Source organism: Physeter macrocephalus, chromosome 18 (assembly GCF_002837175.3).
Source record: "Physeter macrocephalus isolate SW-GA chromosome 18, ASM283717v5, whole genome shotgun sequence".
In the NCBI taxonomy this organism is placed as follows: Eukaryota; Metazoa; Chordata; class Mammalia; order Artiodactyla; family Physeteridae; genus Physeter; species Physeter macrocephalus.
This window is the reverse complement of record NC_041231.1, coordinates 83,408,544-83,426,514: the sequence shown is the minus strand read 5'-3', so window position 1 is coordinate 83,426,514 and position 17,971 is coordinate 83,408,544. Positions and strand designations below refer to the sequence as shown.

Here is a 17,971-nt window from a genome sequence, read left to right as displayed (position 1 = left end):
TTCCCCTGCATCGGCAGGCGGACGCGCAACCACTGCGCCACCAGGGAAGCCCCTGAAAGCTTTCTTGAAAACAAATAGCTGATACTTATTAAGTGCTTACTGCGCTAACGGTTTCACATTTAAGGCAGATAATAACCTTGTGAGTACATACGGTTATTAGTCTCACTTTACAGATGAGGAAACCAAGGCACAGAGAGGTTAAGTAACTTGTCCAATGTCTCACAAAGAGCAAGTGGCAGAGCTCGGGTCTCAACCTGGGCCCACTAACTAGCCTCCAAAGTTCATCCTCTTAACCACTATACTGTAGCGACTAGCCAGAGAGAAAACAACTAACTTTTCAATATTCAGTTATTTATTTATTACAAGGGAAATGTAGAAAATGAGTGTCTATGTGCTTATAGTTCAGATAACCAACATTTTGCTGGATTTTCACTTCCCTCTGGACTGAGTGGATTAACCTTCTATACCCTATGGCTTAGCTTTTAGGACGAGCGTTTAGTAGAGCCAAATTCTATAATGTGGTTTCTTACATTTGATTGCTCAGAATTGTCCTGTTTCAGTTCACACCTGCTAATAGATGTTTCTGGGGGGATAAGGATCTTGCTGTCCTTGTATAAAATAGATTTTGGAAAGAAAGGACCCAATGGAGATTAGGAGTAGGCAAAATTTTGTGTGTTTGACTGGTATTGACGATAACTCTAGTTACAGTTTTGTTTTATTTTATTTTATTTTACATTTTATTTTATTACTTCTTTTTCTTTCCTGGCTAAAGAGCCAGAGCTTCTGAACTGAATTGTCTGGTAATTCTTACCTCTTACCTTTTTCGGTTCTTTCCCTAGCTATCCTATTCAGGAAGACCATGGTCTTGGGACTCTGCAGTGCCGTGTGGAAGGCAACTACATTGGTCTGTGTGAGAAGTAACAGAATTTTAAAGTCTTTCTCTGTGTTGGAAAAAAACGATTTCAAGAATTGGTTCTCCTAAAAGGGAACCCTCCTGCACTGTTGGTGGGAGTGTAAACTGATACAGCCACTATGGAGAACAGTATGGAGGTTCTTTAAAAAACTAAAAATAGAACTACCATATGACCCAGCAATCCCACTACTAGGCATATACCCTGAGAAAACCATAATTCAAAAAGAGTCATGTACCACAATGTTCATTGCAGCACTATTTACAATAGCCAGGACATGGAAGCAACCTAAATGCCCATCAACAGATGAATGGATAAAGAAGATGTGGCACATATATACAATGGAATACTACTCAGCCATAAAAATGAACGAAATTGAGTTATTTGTAGTGAGTTGGATGGACCTAGGGTCTGTCATACAGAGTGAAGTAAGTCAGAAAGAGAAAAACAAATACCATATGCTAACGCATGTATATGTAATCTAAAAAAGATGGTACTGGTGAACCTAGTGGCAGGGCAGGAATAAAGACACAGATGTAGAGAACGGACTTGAGGACACAGGGGTGAAGCGGAAGCTGGGACAAAGTGAGAGAATAGCATTGACATATATACACTACCAAATGTAAAATAGATAGCTAGTGGGAAGCAGCCGCATAGCACAGGGAGATCAGCTCGGTGCTTTGTGACCACCTAGAGGTGTGGGATGAGGAGGGTGGGAGGGAGGCTCAAGTGGGAGGGGATACGGGGATATATGTATACATATAGCGGATTCACTTTGTTATACAGCAGAAACTAACACAACATTGTAAAGCAATTATACTCCAATAAAGATGAAAAAAAAAAAGAATTGGTTCTCCTGAGGATGATAATAATAACTGCCATTTGCTGAGAACTCCCTGAGAGACACTATATGAAGCGACTTAAATATAAACTAAATTAATCCTCATGTATAAACCTGGAGGCTGGTGGAATTGTTTTTGCTTTACAGGTGAGAAAGTTGAACCTAGTATCCAGTGGAGCAGGATTTATCATGCTTGGTCTAACTCCAAGCCTGCCCTTACCTGCTCTGTGCTTCTACATTTATCATTTTACGGTTAGAAGTCACCATCGCTGATGGTGTGAGTCTGGAACGTGTTTATTTTGGGTACTGTTAAAGAAATTAACGTGTGGGTGGTACCTTGGTGATCGCCAGAGTCCTTGGGTTTATGGTAGCAGTGACCTGGTCCAGGCAGTTTGTGCAGGTTCCTGTATTAATGTCTGTTTCTTTTTGTTACAGGCTCCCAGAATGTTAGTTTCTCAGTATTTAACAAAGGAAAGTAAGTAACTGGGAGGAAGCAAATTTATCTTTCTCTTACACTATCTACTCTTTTGTCTTGCTTAGCTTCTTTAACCTTTTATAATGGAAAATTTTAAATGTACCCAAATAATGTAGTGTAATAAAACCCCACATACCCGCTTGATTTTTTTTTTTAACCTGGGTGAATATAATTGTGCCCTATGCACTCATCCTGAAGCAATGTAAATGTTTCAGTGTGATAATGGTACAGAATTTGGGGAATTGCTTCTTAAATAATTTCATAATACTGGAAATTTAAAACAGTACAGTTCCATAAAATGCTTTGTATCATTCCAGGAAATGCCTTCTTCAAGATGGAAAGTGTCCAAATTTCATAGCGCTTTGGAGAGATCAATTAGGACTCTGGATTTCTGCTTGCCTTACCTCATGTTCTGTCACTATGTACTTTGTCAGTGTTTTCCTGAAAAGGGCATTGTCTAGCTGATATTAATTTCATTGTGAAGATAGTGACACAGCCCAAAGTAGAGAGATTTGCTCTTTGTCTCTCTCTGTCGCTGTCTCTCTTTCAGGAAGGACTAAAACTAATATCTATTGAGTATCTTCCACAGGCCAGCTCCATACCAGGTCCTTTCACATTCATTATTCCATGTAATGCTAGTCACACTCTGTAAAGTAAGTATTATTATTCCCATATAATTTTCTAGATCAGAAAACAAACTTTGCCCCATTGGTATTCTCTAGTCATCAAAGGGAGCTGGTATCGGAACAGCTTTAAAGATCACTAAAGTTAGTGATCTTTCTTTCAGGCAATCAATTTAAAAAATGTAATCCCAGATGCAGTTTTCATCCAAAACACAATTTTGTCTTTTTGAAGGTCAATGGTACACAAGGATGCATGGCTGGTCAGTGCTAAGCAGGACCTTTTCTTGTACCAGACGTATTCAGGTACCATTTCCCTTCATCGTGTATTTCTCACCCCTCCCCTCACTCGGCCCTGGACCTTGGACCCTCCGTCCCTTCTTTCTGGCCGTTTCTTTGTGACCATTAACACCTGAAGCTGTCCCTGAAGTCATGGATGGCCCTTTGGTTTTGTATGAGAATAGGTTGCTTGTGCGAGTGACCACATTAGTTGCTGTATTAAAAGAGGCTTGATCATAGTTTTTTATACAAGGTCTAGGGATATAGACAATAAAAGAAAGGGGAGTCATCCTTGTTTTTTGTTCTAAAAAAGTAACAGAAAGGAGATGGCACTGAAAAATCTAAAGCACATCTTTGCAGTTATTTTAACATCTCATCTCTGAGCATTCATTCAACAATTTATGACTTGCTGATACAGATGCTAAGTTTGTGTATTCCTATCTGAGGAGTAAATCTTCATACCAAAAAAAATCTGAAAACTGGAAACTTGCATGAAATCGTGAACTCAGTCCAGTAGTAGAAAGCTGGCTACTAAATACGAGTGCTAGATTCTCAGCTTGAATACAGTCCCAAAACCACTTAAAAAATGTCTGTGAGGTTAGTGCAGATTCCAGAGGCAGCAGAGTCTACCTTTGCCAAAAGTGCAAGGAATTTCCTAAGTCATGGGGCCAATGCCGTTCACTCTCTATGTAGCCTACCTCTGTCAAAGCTGAATTTTGACCCTTGGTTTTATTTTGAAGGGGTAACCATTCATGATTAGCCTCTTTGTACCTTCAGTTTATCAGAGAACATAACTACTCATTCCCCTTGTGGAGACGAAACTTAGAACTCTCAGAGTTTGATCATAGGAGGGGGAAGGATCAGAAAAAGTTAAATTCTTGGGGATTTGTGGCATATGACAGTGTAACTCATTCTTTTGCTTAGAGCGAATTGCAGGCTCATATGGGTAAATTGAGACCTCGCCTGGTGCATCCAGAGTTGATTCCTCCATAAAGTGTAACCTACTGTTCTGTGATGTGTAAACAGAGTCCTTGAGGTCAGGAGACAGAGTTCCTAAGGAAGCATCATGGTACGCAGGGCCTTGTGCTGATAGCATGAGTGACTGCATTTCCCATTCCTTTCAGATATTGATCCTGTATAATATATATTATTATCCATATTGTTATATGTGAATCCTTTTCGTATTATATGCACTTTTAAATGACTATTACTAGAAAAAAATTACAACTGTTGCTGGTCTTAGAAAGTTAAAGTAAGAAATAAATTATGGATAGCTTCTATGATTATATTATTATCTGGCTCACATCCTGGTTTATATTTGGAAGCTTACTTTTTTTTTCCCTCTTGCAGAAATACTGTCTGTGTTTCCAGAAACTGGGAGCCTTGGGGGAAGAACAGACCTCACAATTACAGGGGACTTCTTTGACAATCCTGCCCAGGTTACCATTGCAGGTAACTAAGTTGAAATGGCTGAAAAGAGTTCATAGATTTAAATGCCATAGGATATTATGTATCTCTTAGGCCTGGAGAGGATAAGGGGAAGCAATATTTGCCTCTTCCGACTCATCATGGGACCCTGTTCTGAGGTCTTTGACCTGTGTTTATGGCTGCAGGGGTTGGGGGGTGTTTTGGTCCTGCAGCTTGGCAAACATGTAACAGAAATAGGGTGTCCTGCTGCAGACACACTCACAACTCATGGGCAAGTCCCTCAGGTGTCCCCATCTTGGGAGGGAAGAGAAGGAAAAGCACAGCTGCGTCTTCACAAAGGTCTACTCCTTCTACAAGGCGACCCCTCTCCCTCCCCTCAGCTCTGTCTGAATAAGTAAGAATGGGCAGGCTTTTGCTATGCAGATTCTTCTGGAATGCCCCCTTAGCAAACCCTTTTGTGGAGAACATGTCTAGAACCTTTTGTTCTGCCTAGTGGGATGCTCCTCTATTTGGTGACACCAAGGATGCAGGAAAATGTCCTCACACTCTCCTGTCAATTCCTCTCCCCAGCTCAATTCATCTCCAGTGAACGACATGGCAAGGCATTTTCTTCCTGATTATTCTGAGCAGCCCCGTGTTCTACTGCTCTGCACTCCCCCTTTCTTGCCTCCTTCCATTGAGGTGACAACTTTCTTTCTACTCTCCACTTCTGGCCCTTTGCCTTGGAACAGGAGCCTGTCTACCTCAGTGTGGTCCTCTGTCCTGCCACATCTATATCTCCATTGATATTGACATCTGTATCTAATTTAAATGTCCCCCTCAGGCATTCTGTGTGATATTAGATACGTATCTCCCAGGAGGATTGAGTGCACCACCAGAGCTCCAGGTAAAGTGGCAAGACTCTCCGCTCCTCAGGCAGGTAAGGAAGTCTCCACGGCTGGTCTATGATATGTGGTCAGTCTCAGCTGTTTGACTGGCTGTTCAGTGAGCCCTGGGTCCTGAGTCAGAGCTTTCATTTCAGAGAGGCTCTTAGCTTTACTCAGATGCTTGGCAACACCCTGCACTCCTAGCCCCAGCCAGCTGAATGACCAATGCGGTTCAGTGGAAACCATGATCCAGGAAGCCTAACTGCCATCAAGATGTTGCTATAGTGACTGGTGGAAACCCCTGAGCGGCCTCCTCCATCCTCTGGGTCAGTTGCCCTCCTGCCCACTATTTAAGAAGACAGAGCTTCAGACCATGTCTTCTATGTTCATAGGACAGCTTTAGATGAGGCGGAGGGTGGGGTGCAATGGGGTGCATTTAAATGTAGTTTCTTCTCCCCTGTGGGTACTGTCTCCTACTCTGAAAAGTAGAGATGTATTGTGATGGGGCCACCAGGTTACCCCTGAAGTGGACAGAAATGGAGGGGGCAAGGGGGCAGGTTCCATCTGTCCTTCTGTGTTTGTTTAAACCTTCTACTCCACGGCTGCAGATTGCAAGTGCACCGCGGGAGCACTTTTCTGGAAAGCGTTAGAACAGGAGCTCAGGCTTAGTTAGGGACGAAGGGCAGTTGGCGTGTTGGGCAGCCTGAATTACAGGCTGCCAGTTGGAGCCCTATGTGCCCCGCAAGGGCTATCTTCACTGTTAATCCACAGGCAGGGAGCTCGTCTCCTGAATCTCATCAGGGGAGAAACCTTTCTCAAGAAAGGCCATTTGGGTGTGAAAACACATGCAAAGCTTTAGCTGGGAATTCTCCAGGTCCCCCGATCTGCGGTTTTTACTCAGGGAAAGCTCCCATCCAAGGAAACAAAACTACTGTATGAAGCAAGTGATGGAGAGAATGCGTTTCCAGAGTCAGGAAAGAGGACGCCTGCTCTAGCTACTGGCATCGCGGTAGAGGAATTTCCTGAACACAGCTTTTCTTGATGGTTGATAACGTCCTTTCTGCAGCGCTTTTGACATTTCTTCCATGGTAGTGTGATGGGGCGGGGCGGGCGCGCAGCTGTTAGCAGGCGACCATTATCGCGAGACCCTTAGCGCGAGACCTTTAGTGCGAGGCAGTGAGAGGTCCGGCCCTGCCAGCGGCGAGTCTCGTGGTGGTCCGTGGGGCAGAGTGAGGTGAGAGGCGGATCTCGGCCTTCTCCCTGGGGCCCTCCAGGCCCTATGGACTTGGGCCGGTGGGTGAGCCGGGGGGCCCCGGGACAGGCTGAGGGCTGTGTCCTGCAGGGCTCCAGAGCCCTCGCCTCGGCCGCGCGCTGGCCGGGCCCAGGCCTTGAGGCGGCAGCGAACCTCTCCCCTTTCCCCACCTCTGTGACCTAATGACAGTGGCAGTCTCCAGGGGTCCGGGTCCGAGGGACCTCGGCCCCCGTTTGGGCAGCCTTAGGAGCCTGAGGGCGTCTGGCTCCCTCAGTGGTGATGGCTGGGCGGGGTCTGGGGACCTGGCCCTGAGGGGTGCCGCCAGCTGAGAGCTCCCTCGTCAGCCGGGCTGGGGCACTGGTGGGAGGACCCAGACTGGGCGCTGGACGAACCCTTCCGGGCAGGGTAACCAGCCCGCCAAGGGACCCCCTCCTCCTAGCCTGGGCTGGGACCTCGGAGGGAGAAGGTTGAACCTTGGGACCTTGCCCTTTCTTGTCAGAACAGAGAATAACATTTGTTTGGTAGAGATGTACAGGAACATCGTTACTTGACCGTGACCTGACTTCAAGAACAAAGAACCTGATACCAAGTAGTTTGCAACAAATAACTGCGCCCCTCCCTCACCTTTCCTATAAAAGGGCTTTGCTGAAGGCTTTCGGGGAGTTTGGGTTTTTTTTTTTAAGGCATGAGCCACCCCTCTCCTTGCATGGCCCTGCAATAAACCTTCCTCTGCCCCAGACTCCGAAGTTTTGGTATTGTTTGGCCTCACTGTGTTGGGCACACGTACTTGTGTTCCGTAACAGAAAGACAAAGGATCAGGTACTGCAGTGGTTCTCAATGGCCTGCAGGGGGCACTTGGCAATGTTTGGTCCTTACACCTGGGATGGTGGTGCTACTGCCCTCTAGTGGGTAGAGGCTGGAAGTGCTGCTAAACATCCTTCAATGCACAGGACAGCCCTCACAACGGAGTTATCCAGCCCCAAATATCAATACTGCTGAGGTTAAGAAACCTCAAATAGTATGTTAAAATATGCTCTTATTTTTATGCTTATTCCTTATCTGTTTTCCCTTCTTAGGATTTAACAAGGAATAACAATAGTAGTTTAAAATAATAATAACTACCCTAGCTATCCTTTATTGAGTACTTACTATATTTCAGGCTCTTTGTGTATATGTTTTAAACTCCCTTAGTCTTTTTCCCCTCAGAATTGTCAAACTGACTTTATTTCTCTCCCCAGCTTTACTGTGATATAACTGACATATAACTCAGCTCCTTAGTCTTTAGTGCAGTATCTCTGTTTACTATTGGCCCCATTTTGATGAAGGAGAAAACGAAGGCATGAAGCAATTTGCTCGGAGCTACACATCGACTAAGTGGCAGAGCTGGACTCTGAACGCACCCATGTGTGATTCCAGAGCTTTTACCCTCACCCCAATTAGTAGCCAATATTGATCGCACATAGGCCTTTGGTCTCAGGGTTTGTTTAAGATAAAACACAAATGAATAAGTACGACATCATTTAGAATGTTATGTAATAGCAGCCTGTCACGTGATTTGCTCCATGGCTACAAATTGAGGCCGTGACCTGTGAAAAATTTAAGGATTGCCAAATTTCTGGGACCCAGGGTTTTAGAGAATAGAATTCCCAAGCTGAACTGAACATTAAAAGAGACTGAAGTCCAGTCCTGGCTTCACGAGCCTTCATTTGCTCTTTTACATTTTCTCGTATCCAGACACTACCATTAAAAAGAGCTCCTTCGTCTTTTCTGGTCCTCTGAGAATATTTCCCCTTACCGCTCCTTGTCAAGCCTCTCTTTCCAAGAGCTTAAATCCTACATCAAGCAGTAGTTTCCACTTTCTAGAACATTTGTATTATCTATAGAACATCTCACATAGCTACTCCATCTATGTCTCAGTTGACTCACCTTCTAGATAGTTCCTGGATCATCTTCACTCTGTAATCTGTAGTAAAGCAGTTCCCCTGCTTGGGGGGGAAGTGCCCTCTGATGTTTATGAGGCTTACATGTCTTACAGGCAATCGAGGGCTTCTCTTTGAAGTTGGAGACGCTGCTGAGGGCTTGGACCTGACAGAAGCCACCCCTGGGTACAGATGGCAGATTGTCCCAAATGCCAGCTCTCCGTTTGGATTTTGGTCAAAGGAAGGGCAACCTTTCAGGTATGTTGTAGGAAAAGTGGGGGTCCATATCACAAGTGTCTCTACTGGCCTAGGTGAGGCTAGGAGACAGTTAAGTAAGCAATGAGATTTCCAGGGGAAAATTTAAAATATCTACTAATTCAACAGCAACGAAGTTTGACCGCTGTTCTCAGCTGGTGTTCGTTACGCTTGTGGACCACAGGCCCTTTATGGGTACACACTAAATTTTGATCAATAGGTAAAATTTATATTTTCTACAGCTTAGTTTGAAATCTGTTTTGGGGAGGACTGTTCATCAGAACATTGAGCCGGGTAGTCTAGGAAGCTTGGTAGAGAGCAGGGCAAAACTTGCCACAGGAACGTGGTTAAGAGGTAAAACTAATATCTGGATGATACTAAAGAAAGACTCGAGAATTTGCCCTTTGGGCATATGAGGGAGCAGAGGCTGGGCAGCCAACAGTTCTGTGGGAACAATTATCCAGTGCCAAAGGTCAACCAGATGGCTGGTATAATAGCAGGGGAAACTCCATTGGGCTCTGGAGACACTGTTTTTTATAGTGGTGACTGCAGTGTGATAAAGTTTTTCCTGCTTAGTTTAGTTTTGTCTTTTTAATCCCTTCAAGGATGTGGCCAAAATTTCTCGTATTTTAATGTGGGCTTAAAAATATGGAAAGTTAGAGAATTGTGGAGACACAGTGTGCTCTAAGGTGTGGATTCAGGTGACTGAATCCTTTAGGTGTGATGGATCTCTTCTCCTTTTGAAACTCTCTCAAAGAGGTTGGTCATGACTCCTGAGTGTGAACTCCAGCCAACCTGTGACCTCTTTCAAGGCTTTGGCCATTTTATTGAACTTTTTTCTTTCTTTCTTTTTTTCTTTTTGGCCGTGCCGCACGGCATGAGGGATCTTCGTTCCCCAGTCAGGGACTGAACCCGTGCCCCCCTGCAGTGGAAGCATGGAGTCTTAACCACTGGACTACCAGAGAAGTCCCTTGGCTATTTAAAACTTCAATTCTGTTGTGAAATGGAAGGCTTTGTTCTCTGTTCAGGGAATTTCAGACATTGAAAAAACCAAGTAGGGAAGGAAATCTGAACAGAGTAGAGTTTCTGTTGTCTTGGAAGCCATACTAATTAGATATCTAACCACCAGTATACATGGTTTTAAAGTGGCAATATATATATATATATATTTTTTTTGTGGCACCTAGTACTGCGTCTTTTTCATAGTTTTTGAGGCTCATCAGTAATGTTCAAAGGAGAACCTTTTAGCTATATTCAGTGTGTGCAGGAGTGTCAAGGAGAGTCAGCCCACCTCAAAAGACAAAAGAACATTTGGACTGTCTGGTATGACCTGTAGGGTATGTCTCTCTAATTGCCATTTCGAGGAGCCACAAACCAGAGAGTAACTCTTTCCATTCTTTCTGCCATTCGTTTCTATAAAATTCAAAAATTTTAAATGAAAAACTGAAATATTTATTGATTGAAAAATTATGATAATGATGGACCTTTACATAGTTACTTTCAAAACTATTATCAGAAAAGATTCTTGGTATTCTTGGTATCTAGACCAAATCTGCGCAAACTCTGATTGGTGATCTCTCTTTATTTGTAATAATGAGAATAATATTTACTATTGATTGAGTTCCTGCTGTGCACCAGGCTCTTCACTGGCTGTATTAGGTGAGTGATCTCAGCTAAGCCTCCAGGCAAACTTGCGCTGCGACTACGACTTTCCCAAAGACGACAGGACTGCTCAGGGGGTTGTGCCAGTGCAAAGAGATGGGCAGAGATACTGAGCCAGGCAAGCACCACAGGAAAAGCTGCATCCAGAGGGCTTTGGCCAAATACATGGCGCAAGAGTCAAGAGTTTCCTCCTCATTACCATAAAGACAAACAAGGTCCAAGGGCACCATTTTTTGGGTCGGCGATTCCGGACTTGGTTGCCCTCACTTCTTTCTCTGTGTTCCTCTGCTTTCCAGAGCACGGCTCAGTGGGTTCTTTGTGGCCCCAGAGACAAATAATTACACTTTCTGGATCCAGGCTGACAACCAGGCTTCCCTGTATTTCAGTCAGTCGGAGGACCCAAGGACCAAGGTATACACCTCCCTCTCATTTTCCTTCTTCTGATCCCCAGTCCTTAACTCCTGAAAAAAACCCCCCAAATCACAATGAAAGCTCTCATGTTCTACTGACAGTTGTAACATGCCATTAAGCAACCGGAGATTTTTAACGTTTTGTTTTTTTTGTGTGTGGGGGGTTTATTTTTTTATTAAAGTCTTCTTTTAAAAATTGAGATATAATTGACATGATTTTAATTGTTGAAAAAGAGCTTGGCTGAATGTGTTGGCATGTTTATTGAGGTCTTACTGTAAGCTGGGCATTATGCTACAGCTGTTATACACCTTGTTTCTAACCTTCACAAAATCTTGTGAGCTATGTCTCTTTATCTGTGTTTTCCAGATAAGGGCAATGAGGCTTAGAAGGATTGTATGGCCAATCCAGGGCCACTGGGATAATAAGAGGCATATTAAGAATTCAAACCAAGATTTGTCTGACTTCAAAACTTGCATCTTTACAGCTAATTCTGGGTAGGGATGTAGTTAGTTTTATGCAGGAAATTTCTGATCGGCTTTGGAGGATAAGGAAAAGTGTTTTAACCAACAGCCAAAATTAACTGGTGCCATTGACAAAGAAACACAGTATTTCCTCTCAAATGATGAATATACTTCTATGAAATTGCTTTGGTAGTTGGCTAGAGAAACATCATAGATTTTGATGCAGTCAAGTAACATTTAGGTTTCTCAGAGGACTTCATACAACTTTACCCACAGCATCATTTAAAGCTAGGGTTTCAGGTTGTCTGTTTCAGCTCTGAACATGGACCATCCAGCCTCATCTGAAAACTGTGTAATTGAGAAAGAGAGAGAGAAGAACGGCTGGAGAAACATACACAGGCACAGGTCCTCACTTGTTGGAAAAGGCAGACCAGCCCCCAAATCCCTGTTAAGTAGCTGTCTAGACACTTGCAGTTTGGAAAAGAGAGACCCGGAAGCTTCATAGTGCTGGTCCTGATGTGTTGATTGGGGTGCAGGTGAAAGTGGCCTCCGTCACAGTGGGCACTGCTGACTGGTTTGACTCCTGGGAGCAGAATGGGAGTGAAGAGACCTGGCAACAGAAGACCCCCAAGCTGGAGCTGCTCGGGGGAGCCAGGTACTACCTGGAAGCAGAGCATCGAGGGAGAGCCCCCAGCAGCGGGGTGAGGATTGGTGTCCAGATCCATAACACCTGGCTGAATCCCAAGGTGGTCAGCACGTACCTCCGGGAGAAGCATCAGATCCAAGCCCGGGCCCAGAGACTTCCGGAAATCCAGGTCTCCGTGTCTTCCCTGTCCCATGGGGTTAGGTTAAGGGGGTGAACTCTGCAAGGAATATAGTCCCGCCTAGTGGAAGGATCGCTGGCTGGGAGCCAGGAGACTTGAGCCGTGATGATAACTCTGCTGCCAAAGAGATAAGGTATCCATCCAATAGGGTTGAGAGGACTTTTAAAAACAATGCAGAGTCTTATTGTTGATATGCCCTGATTTATGGACTTAGTTTCAGGAATTTAAGTTCTTGGTAAATCTTCCTTTGGAAACATATTCCCCAGAGAGGAGATAAGGTCATCCTAACACCCACACTCATGTATGCATGCCTGTGAGCATACACATACAAGATTTCATAGCTTTTTGACCCATTCGGGTCCTATTTCCCCGTATATTGTGTTTTCTAAGTCTGCTTTGTAAGGGTCAGGGCCTTTGGGTCTCTTGGTTGTGCCCCATATTTTGGTTGAACAGGTTTGGTGTGCTTTCTTTTTTTTAATTGAAATATAGTTGATTTACAATGTTGTGTTTGGTATACTTTTTGTTGTCCACTTTTCGGTGTACAAGGATGACTGCATATGGACTGTGCCTCTTAAAGCTTACGGTATAATAGTAAAACATGCAGATAAAGAACCACAGAACAAAGGAGAAAACAAGTAATATAAGATGATAGGTCTCACCCCATTACAAAAGTGGGATATGCCCAGCAGGGAATGCAGTGGAAGCAAAGCAGAGGCTGAATCAGCCTCTGAGAGGGTGTGACACGCATGGGGCTGCTTCTCCCTCCCAGGCCACCCCTGGGAGGGAGCTCGGTGAGAAGGGCTGAGAGTGGGCCCTTCAGTGGTGACATTTAGGTGTCACATTCTAAAGAGAAGGAGGGGGGCAGGCATCAATGGGGAGATAGACATGTATATTCTTCCAAGAAAAGTTTTCATTACATGATGACACTTGTGTTCTCCAGATAGTTCTAGAGGATAGTGAGTTTAAAAATTGAAATTGTAATAAAAAGGAAATAACAAGCCAGGGAGGTATGTCCTGTGTTTCTATGTTGTCTCCCTGGTTCAGTGAGGACATGTTCTTTAATCCCGTCACTCTTGACTTTTCAGATGCTGATGGTGTCTGGCACAGGGAACTTCTCCCTTACCTGGGACAATGTCTCTAGCCAGCCAATCCCAGCAAATGCCACGGCCCATCAGGTGGGAACCTTCTTCACTTAGCAGAGGTGGGGGAAGTAAAGGTGGTCTTTCTGCCCATGGTAGGAACTCCTGGTTGTTTTTCTTTCTTTCTTTTTTTGGCCACACTGTGTGGCTTGTGGGATCTTAGTTCCCCCATCAGGGATCGAACCCGGGCCCTCGGCTGTGAGAGTGCCGAGTCCTAACCACTAGACCTCCAGGGAGTTCCCTGTTTTTCTTTTTTAACAGATTCAAACAGCCCTTGAGGAGTTACTTGCAGTTAAATGCAAACTGGAACCCGTTTCAGCGAACATCCTACTCCGGCTGGGATTCGAACAAGGTATGATCTCTGGTTTGACAAATTCCGACCCTCTTTTTCCTCCTTGTCTTCTTTCTTTCTTTCTCTTCTTTTTTTTCTGTCAAAGGGGAACAATCTTCATTTCCTCTCCCAGGTGACTCTTAAGAGTCAAATGAAAATATGGAAACTGGATTCGGACCCTGAGTGCTTGGGAGGGAGCTGTTTGGTGTGGGAATCAGAGAAAGAAAAGGCATCCCTCCCGAGCTGTCAGGTGGAGCAGAGTTAGAAACCTAGGATGCTGGGGAGCTGGAATAAGGAACTGCGTCTCATGCCGTACGGTGGGAAACGGGCAACAGACATTGCAGGGAAACAGCAAAACAGTGCAAATCTTGTTTAACTCAAATTGCATCTCAAGTAAAGGAATTATACATAAGACAGTAATCTAACAAATTCTAAAAATGTGAGGGTATGTTTTAAAAATACTAAGGTGAACTAAGTTACAGTCAACACTCTTTACCTCCTTGCTTCTCAGTAGTTTTTCTGTGTCATGGTATACATAGAAAAGGGTAATAGATTTTCGATGCTGTAGGGCAGACACAATGGGTTTCTCATGTCTGGAGCCTTCAAGCTGGGGGGTGAGCTGACCACTTCGAGCCCTGCCCAGCTCGCTCAAGGGCTGAGGGGTCAATGTCATGGCGAATCCATAACCCATTCCCTGCAGACATGTTGGGAAACTCTATTTAACATTTACACCCATCTTCCTATTTTGTTCGAAATGCATCCAGGCCTAGAAAGTTCCAGCTCTGATGGGCACCTCACCAGTGGGACAGAGCCCTTCTGTGGGAGGTTCAGCTTCCATCAGCCTCGACACCTTGTCCTGACACCCCCGGCTGCCCAGAAGGGCAACCGGCTAGATCAGTACACACATGTAAGTAGCAGCCTTCGTGCTTGCAGGCGAGGTGGGTAGGGAGGGATTGGAATTATTCTCTGGGGTTGAGCCTGGAGAAGCACAAGAGGGTGATTGCTGTGCCTCTCAGGGCTTTTCGGGCTGAGATGCTAGGTTTCAGGGGTGAACAGACACCTCTGGTCCTCCCATTAGCTAGTTGCTGCATGGAAATGCCTTTCTATTAGCTGAGACCTATAGAAGTTTTTCTACACTGTAGTATTTTCTTTGCTCTCCAGGTATGAGCGCCGATTCTACAGTCAGACTCTGGTTTTGAATTCTGACTCTATACCCTGCATGTCCTCCATGTCTTACTTTAGTTTGCTCACTGTGAAATGGGTAATAATGAGGTTTGCCTTTCAGGATTTAGGTGAAGAGTATATGAGATAATCCAGTAAAGTGCTTGGGCAGTGATTAGGACTCATTTTAGGTTAGTTTTTATTATTTATCATAGTTATTGTTATTGATGGATGGACTGACACATTCCTTCAATACCCCTTATATCTTTGTGTCAATAGCTCTGCTGTCCTTCATAAAAAAGTGCAGCTTACTTGCCGTTTGGGAACCAGAGTGAACCTTCTTGGGGTGGCTGAACCGTGGTAGTGGTTTCATGTCCTTTCCTAGTTGAATGGAAGAGTGAGAGCCAGGACTGAACGGTTCAGGACAGGGCACTGCCCGACTTCCAGCCTTTCCTCTACAGCACAGGCTCCCAGCGCTGGGTGGTGGGGATTTTGCCCCATGGGGAGAATTGGCAGTGCGTGGAGACATTTTTGGTCACCCAAACTGGGGAAGTGTTTGTAGCATCCAGCGGGTTGGTTCTAGGAATGTTGCTAAACGTCCTACAATGCACTGGGCAGTCCGCCTCACAGAAAAGCATTATCTAGTCCCAAATGTCAATAGCACCGCAGTTGAAAAATCCTGCCATATAATTTTACTTAACTCAGAGTTAGAAGCCAAGGATGCTGGTGAATTAGGGTTAAGGAGTGAGGTTCAGAGAGGTACAGTAACTCGCTCAAGCTTGCACAGGTATCTGGGTCACAACAAGGGGTTTCTATTGATAATTGAGATGCTCTAAAATCCTCATGGCCGCGCACAGTGTTAGGCATTGAATAACTCTCTGTTGGATGAATAACAATTTGCTCTAAACTATTTGTCTCTCCAGCTAGACCGGTAAGCTCCAGGAGGGCAGGAGCGGGCTGGCTGTCTCTCTGAGCACAAGGCAGGTTCTAGGGAGTGGATTGTCCTTGGTAAACATTGCTTGAATTGCTGCTTCTTAGTGACAGAGCTGAAGGACTTGTTTGGTGTCTCTAGCTGTGCCTTGCATACAAAGGCCACATGAATACGATCCTGACGGTGACAGTGTCCTTCACAACTGGCTTTCAAAACACCGTTAAGAAGAACGTCACCTGTGACTGGAGTCTCGCGGGGGCCAGCCCTAACAGGTAGCTCATCTGCGGGCAGGTGTGGTGGGAATTCTGCCAGCTGGGATGATTAGCTTTCCTGGGGACAGTGGCCCACGGGAGGTACTAACTGTCTCTGATATTGGGGACTTGGATACTAACTTCAGCTCTGAACACATTTTATTTGGCAAAGAAGTTTGACTTAAGAGCAGTTAGTTGTTACGAATCTAATACTCCCTAGAAGGAGTCTGACATTTCTCATAGGGATAGAATCATAGACCACCATATTTGGAATAGATTTTAGGGAACATTCCTTGACATTACAGATGAGAAAAATTGGGGCCCGGAGAATTTGTTATTCACCAAAATTCATTCAGCGAGTGAACAAAGATGCTGGAATGTAATTCAGCATCCTGATTTCTTGATTCAGCTGTCTTTCCACATCTCTTAAGGGTTTTGTAAGTGTTTTTAAACTTAAGTAAGTCTGGAAATGTCCAGAGTATTAATCTTCCCTGATAGTAGAGCCTAACAGGTGATCTGCTTAAGACACATAATCATATTGTAATTTGAAAGTACTGCTGACATTGTTATGAATGGGTGGTGGACTTAAACGTGATTCACTCGTGTTGCATCCCAGCCAAGCTGAGCCCATCTTGGATGGATGCTTGTACCGTGGCAGCCATGATGGATTGGGTCTCCTGGCTGCATGGTCCTCAGGCCCAGGTTAGAGAACTGGGGCTCTCAGGAGAGAGAACTGCAGTGCTCACAGGGGCCTGTTTCTGCTCTGCGCTTGTTTTCAGCTGGCAGTTCTCCTGCACCGACCTCTGGAAGACATGTGTACACCGCTCCGTGCAACTCCAGCCACTTCCTGCTAACTCCCCAGTGCTGGTTCATCAGATTGATCTCCAGCCTTTGTCTCCGGAGATGGGCGTGTTCTATGTGGATGAGATTATTATTGCAGACACAAACCTAACAGGTGATTATCAAATCCACTCTTCTCCATGGACCTGTCCATCAAATGCCGTCTTCGAACTTTTCTGGAGGGGCTGCTTTTCTATTAATGGTGAGAGAACATATGATTCTCCATCTTTCTTGCCTCGATCTTGGAGAGACGATGGAGTTGGAATTCTGTGTCCTTGGCCCCTATATCTCTCTAACTAGTTCCTTCCCCCCCCCCTATTTATTCCAATGCTCTTGCTTTGGGTGTCTGTGATCTTACCCCAATATTACCACTTTCTTGCTGAGGGGCCTTGGTTTTCTCATCCATAAAATTGGCTTAATGAGGGCCCTACCCCATTGGATTACTATGAAGAATAACTGAAGTATAGTGTAAAGCACTCATCATGGGTCCTGACTAGTAAGTGCTCAATAAGTGTAATCAATTATTAGTACTATTATCATTACTGTTGTTAAGCCAGCAGGATTTCTCCACCTCTCCATCTGTTAATATCTGTCATACAAAGTGCTATAAGGAACACAGCAGTATCTGGCCTTGTAAATGGGCCACAAGTCTGATTTACAACCCTTAGGACAGACTCGGTGGGAGTTGGAGGGTCACCGCATCCACATGAGAACAGCCTCGTCTTTCCTTCTCCCCATCTGGTTCCTCTCACACATCACTCAGAGCTCAGGCCTGGCCCCTCTCTGCACAAAGTCCCTTGACCTCTCTTGGGTGCACTGCTCTCACCTGGCTTTGCTTGTCTTAAGGACAAGGTGCTCATCAGGGGTTCTCCTGAGGCCACGTGTGATGCACTTCCTGGGGACAGAAGCCCAGACAGATGGTGTGGTTTGCTTGCAGGGCCTCCAGGCTTCCAATTTTGTTCCCTCTCTCTTTTCTGTCAAATCCCTTGTGACTCTGGGGCTCGGCTTTCCTGCTTCTCATAGCTTATCTGTTTTTCTCTCTCCAAGGAGAAAAGTATGGAACAGGCATTTGCATTCTGATTTTCAAGTGTGCAACTTTTTAATCTTTTGCCTG

The 17,971-nt window shown here is 44.8% G+C and overlaps 1 protein-coding gene across 1 annotated transcript in view; it reads left to right on the top strand.

The window, feature by feature from the left end:
- Positions 1 to 17,971, top strand: part of PKHD1 (PKHD1 ciliary IPT domain containing fibrocystin/polyductin) — a 429,330-nt gene that overhangs the window by 15,834 nt on the left and 395,525 nt on the right. Inside the window, exons 8-20 of the mRNA XM_024121891.1 lie at positions 840 to 904; positions 2,188 to 2,227; positions 3,083 to 3,153; positions 4,477 to 4,578; positions 5,378 to 5,473; positions 8,708 to 8,849; positions 10,805 to 10,919; positions 11,917 to 12,195; positions 13,290 to 13,379; positions 13,605 to 13,695; positions 14,439 to 14,581; positions 15,908 to 16,038; positions 16,797 to 16,972. Of these exons, the coding sequence (XP_023977659.1) occupies positions 840 to 904; positions 2,188 to 2,227; positions 3,083 to 3,153; positions 4,477 to 4,578; positions 5,378 to 5,473; positions 8,708 to 8,849; positions 10,805 to 10,919; positions 11,917 to 12,195; positions 13,290 to 13,379; positions 13,605 to 13,695; positions 14,439 to 14,581; positions 15,908 to 16,038; positions 16,797 to 16,972 (1,541 nt within the window). The remainder of the gene's footprint in view (positions 1 to 839; positions 905 to 2,187; positions 2,228 to 3,082; positions 3,154 to 4,476; positions 4,579 to 5,377; positions 5,474 to 8,707; positions 8,850 to 10,804; positions 10,920 to 11,916; positions 12,196 to 13,289; positions 13,380 to 13,604; positions 13,696 to 14,438; positions 14,582 to 15,907; positions 16,039 to 16,796; positions 16,973 to 17,971) is intronic.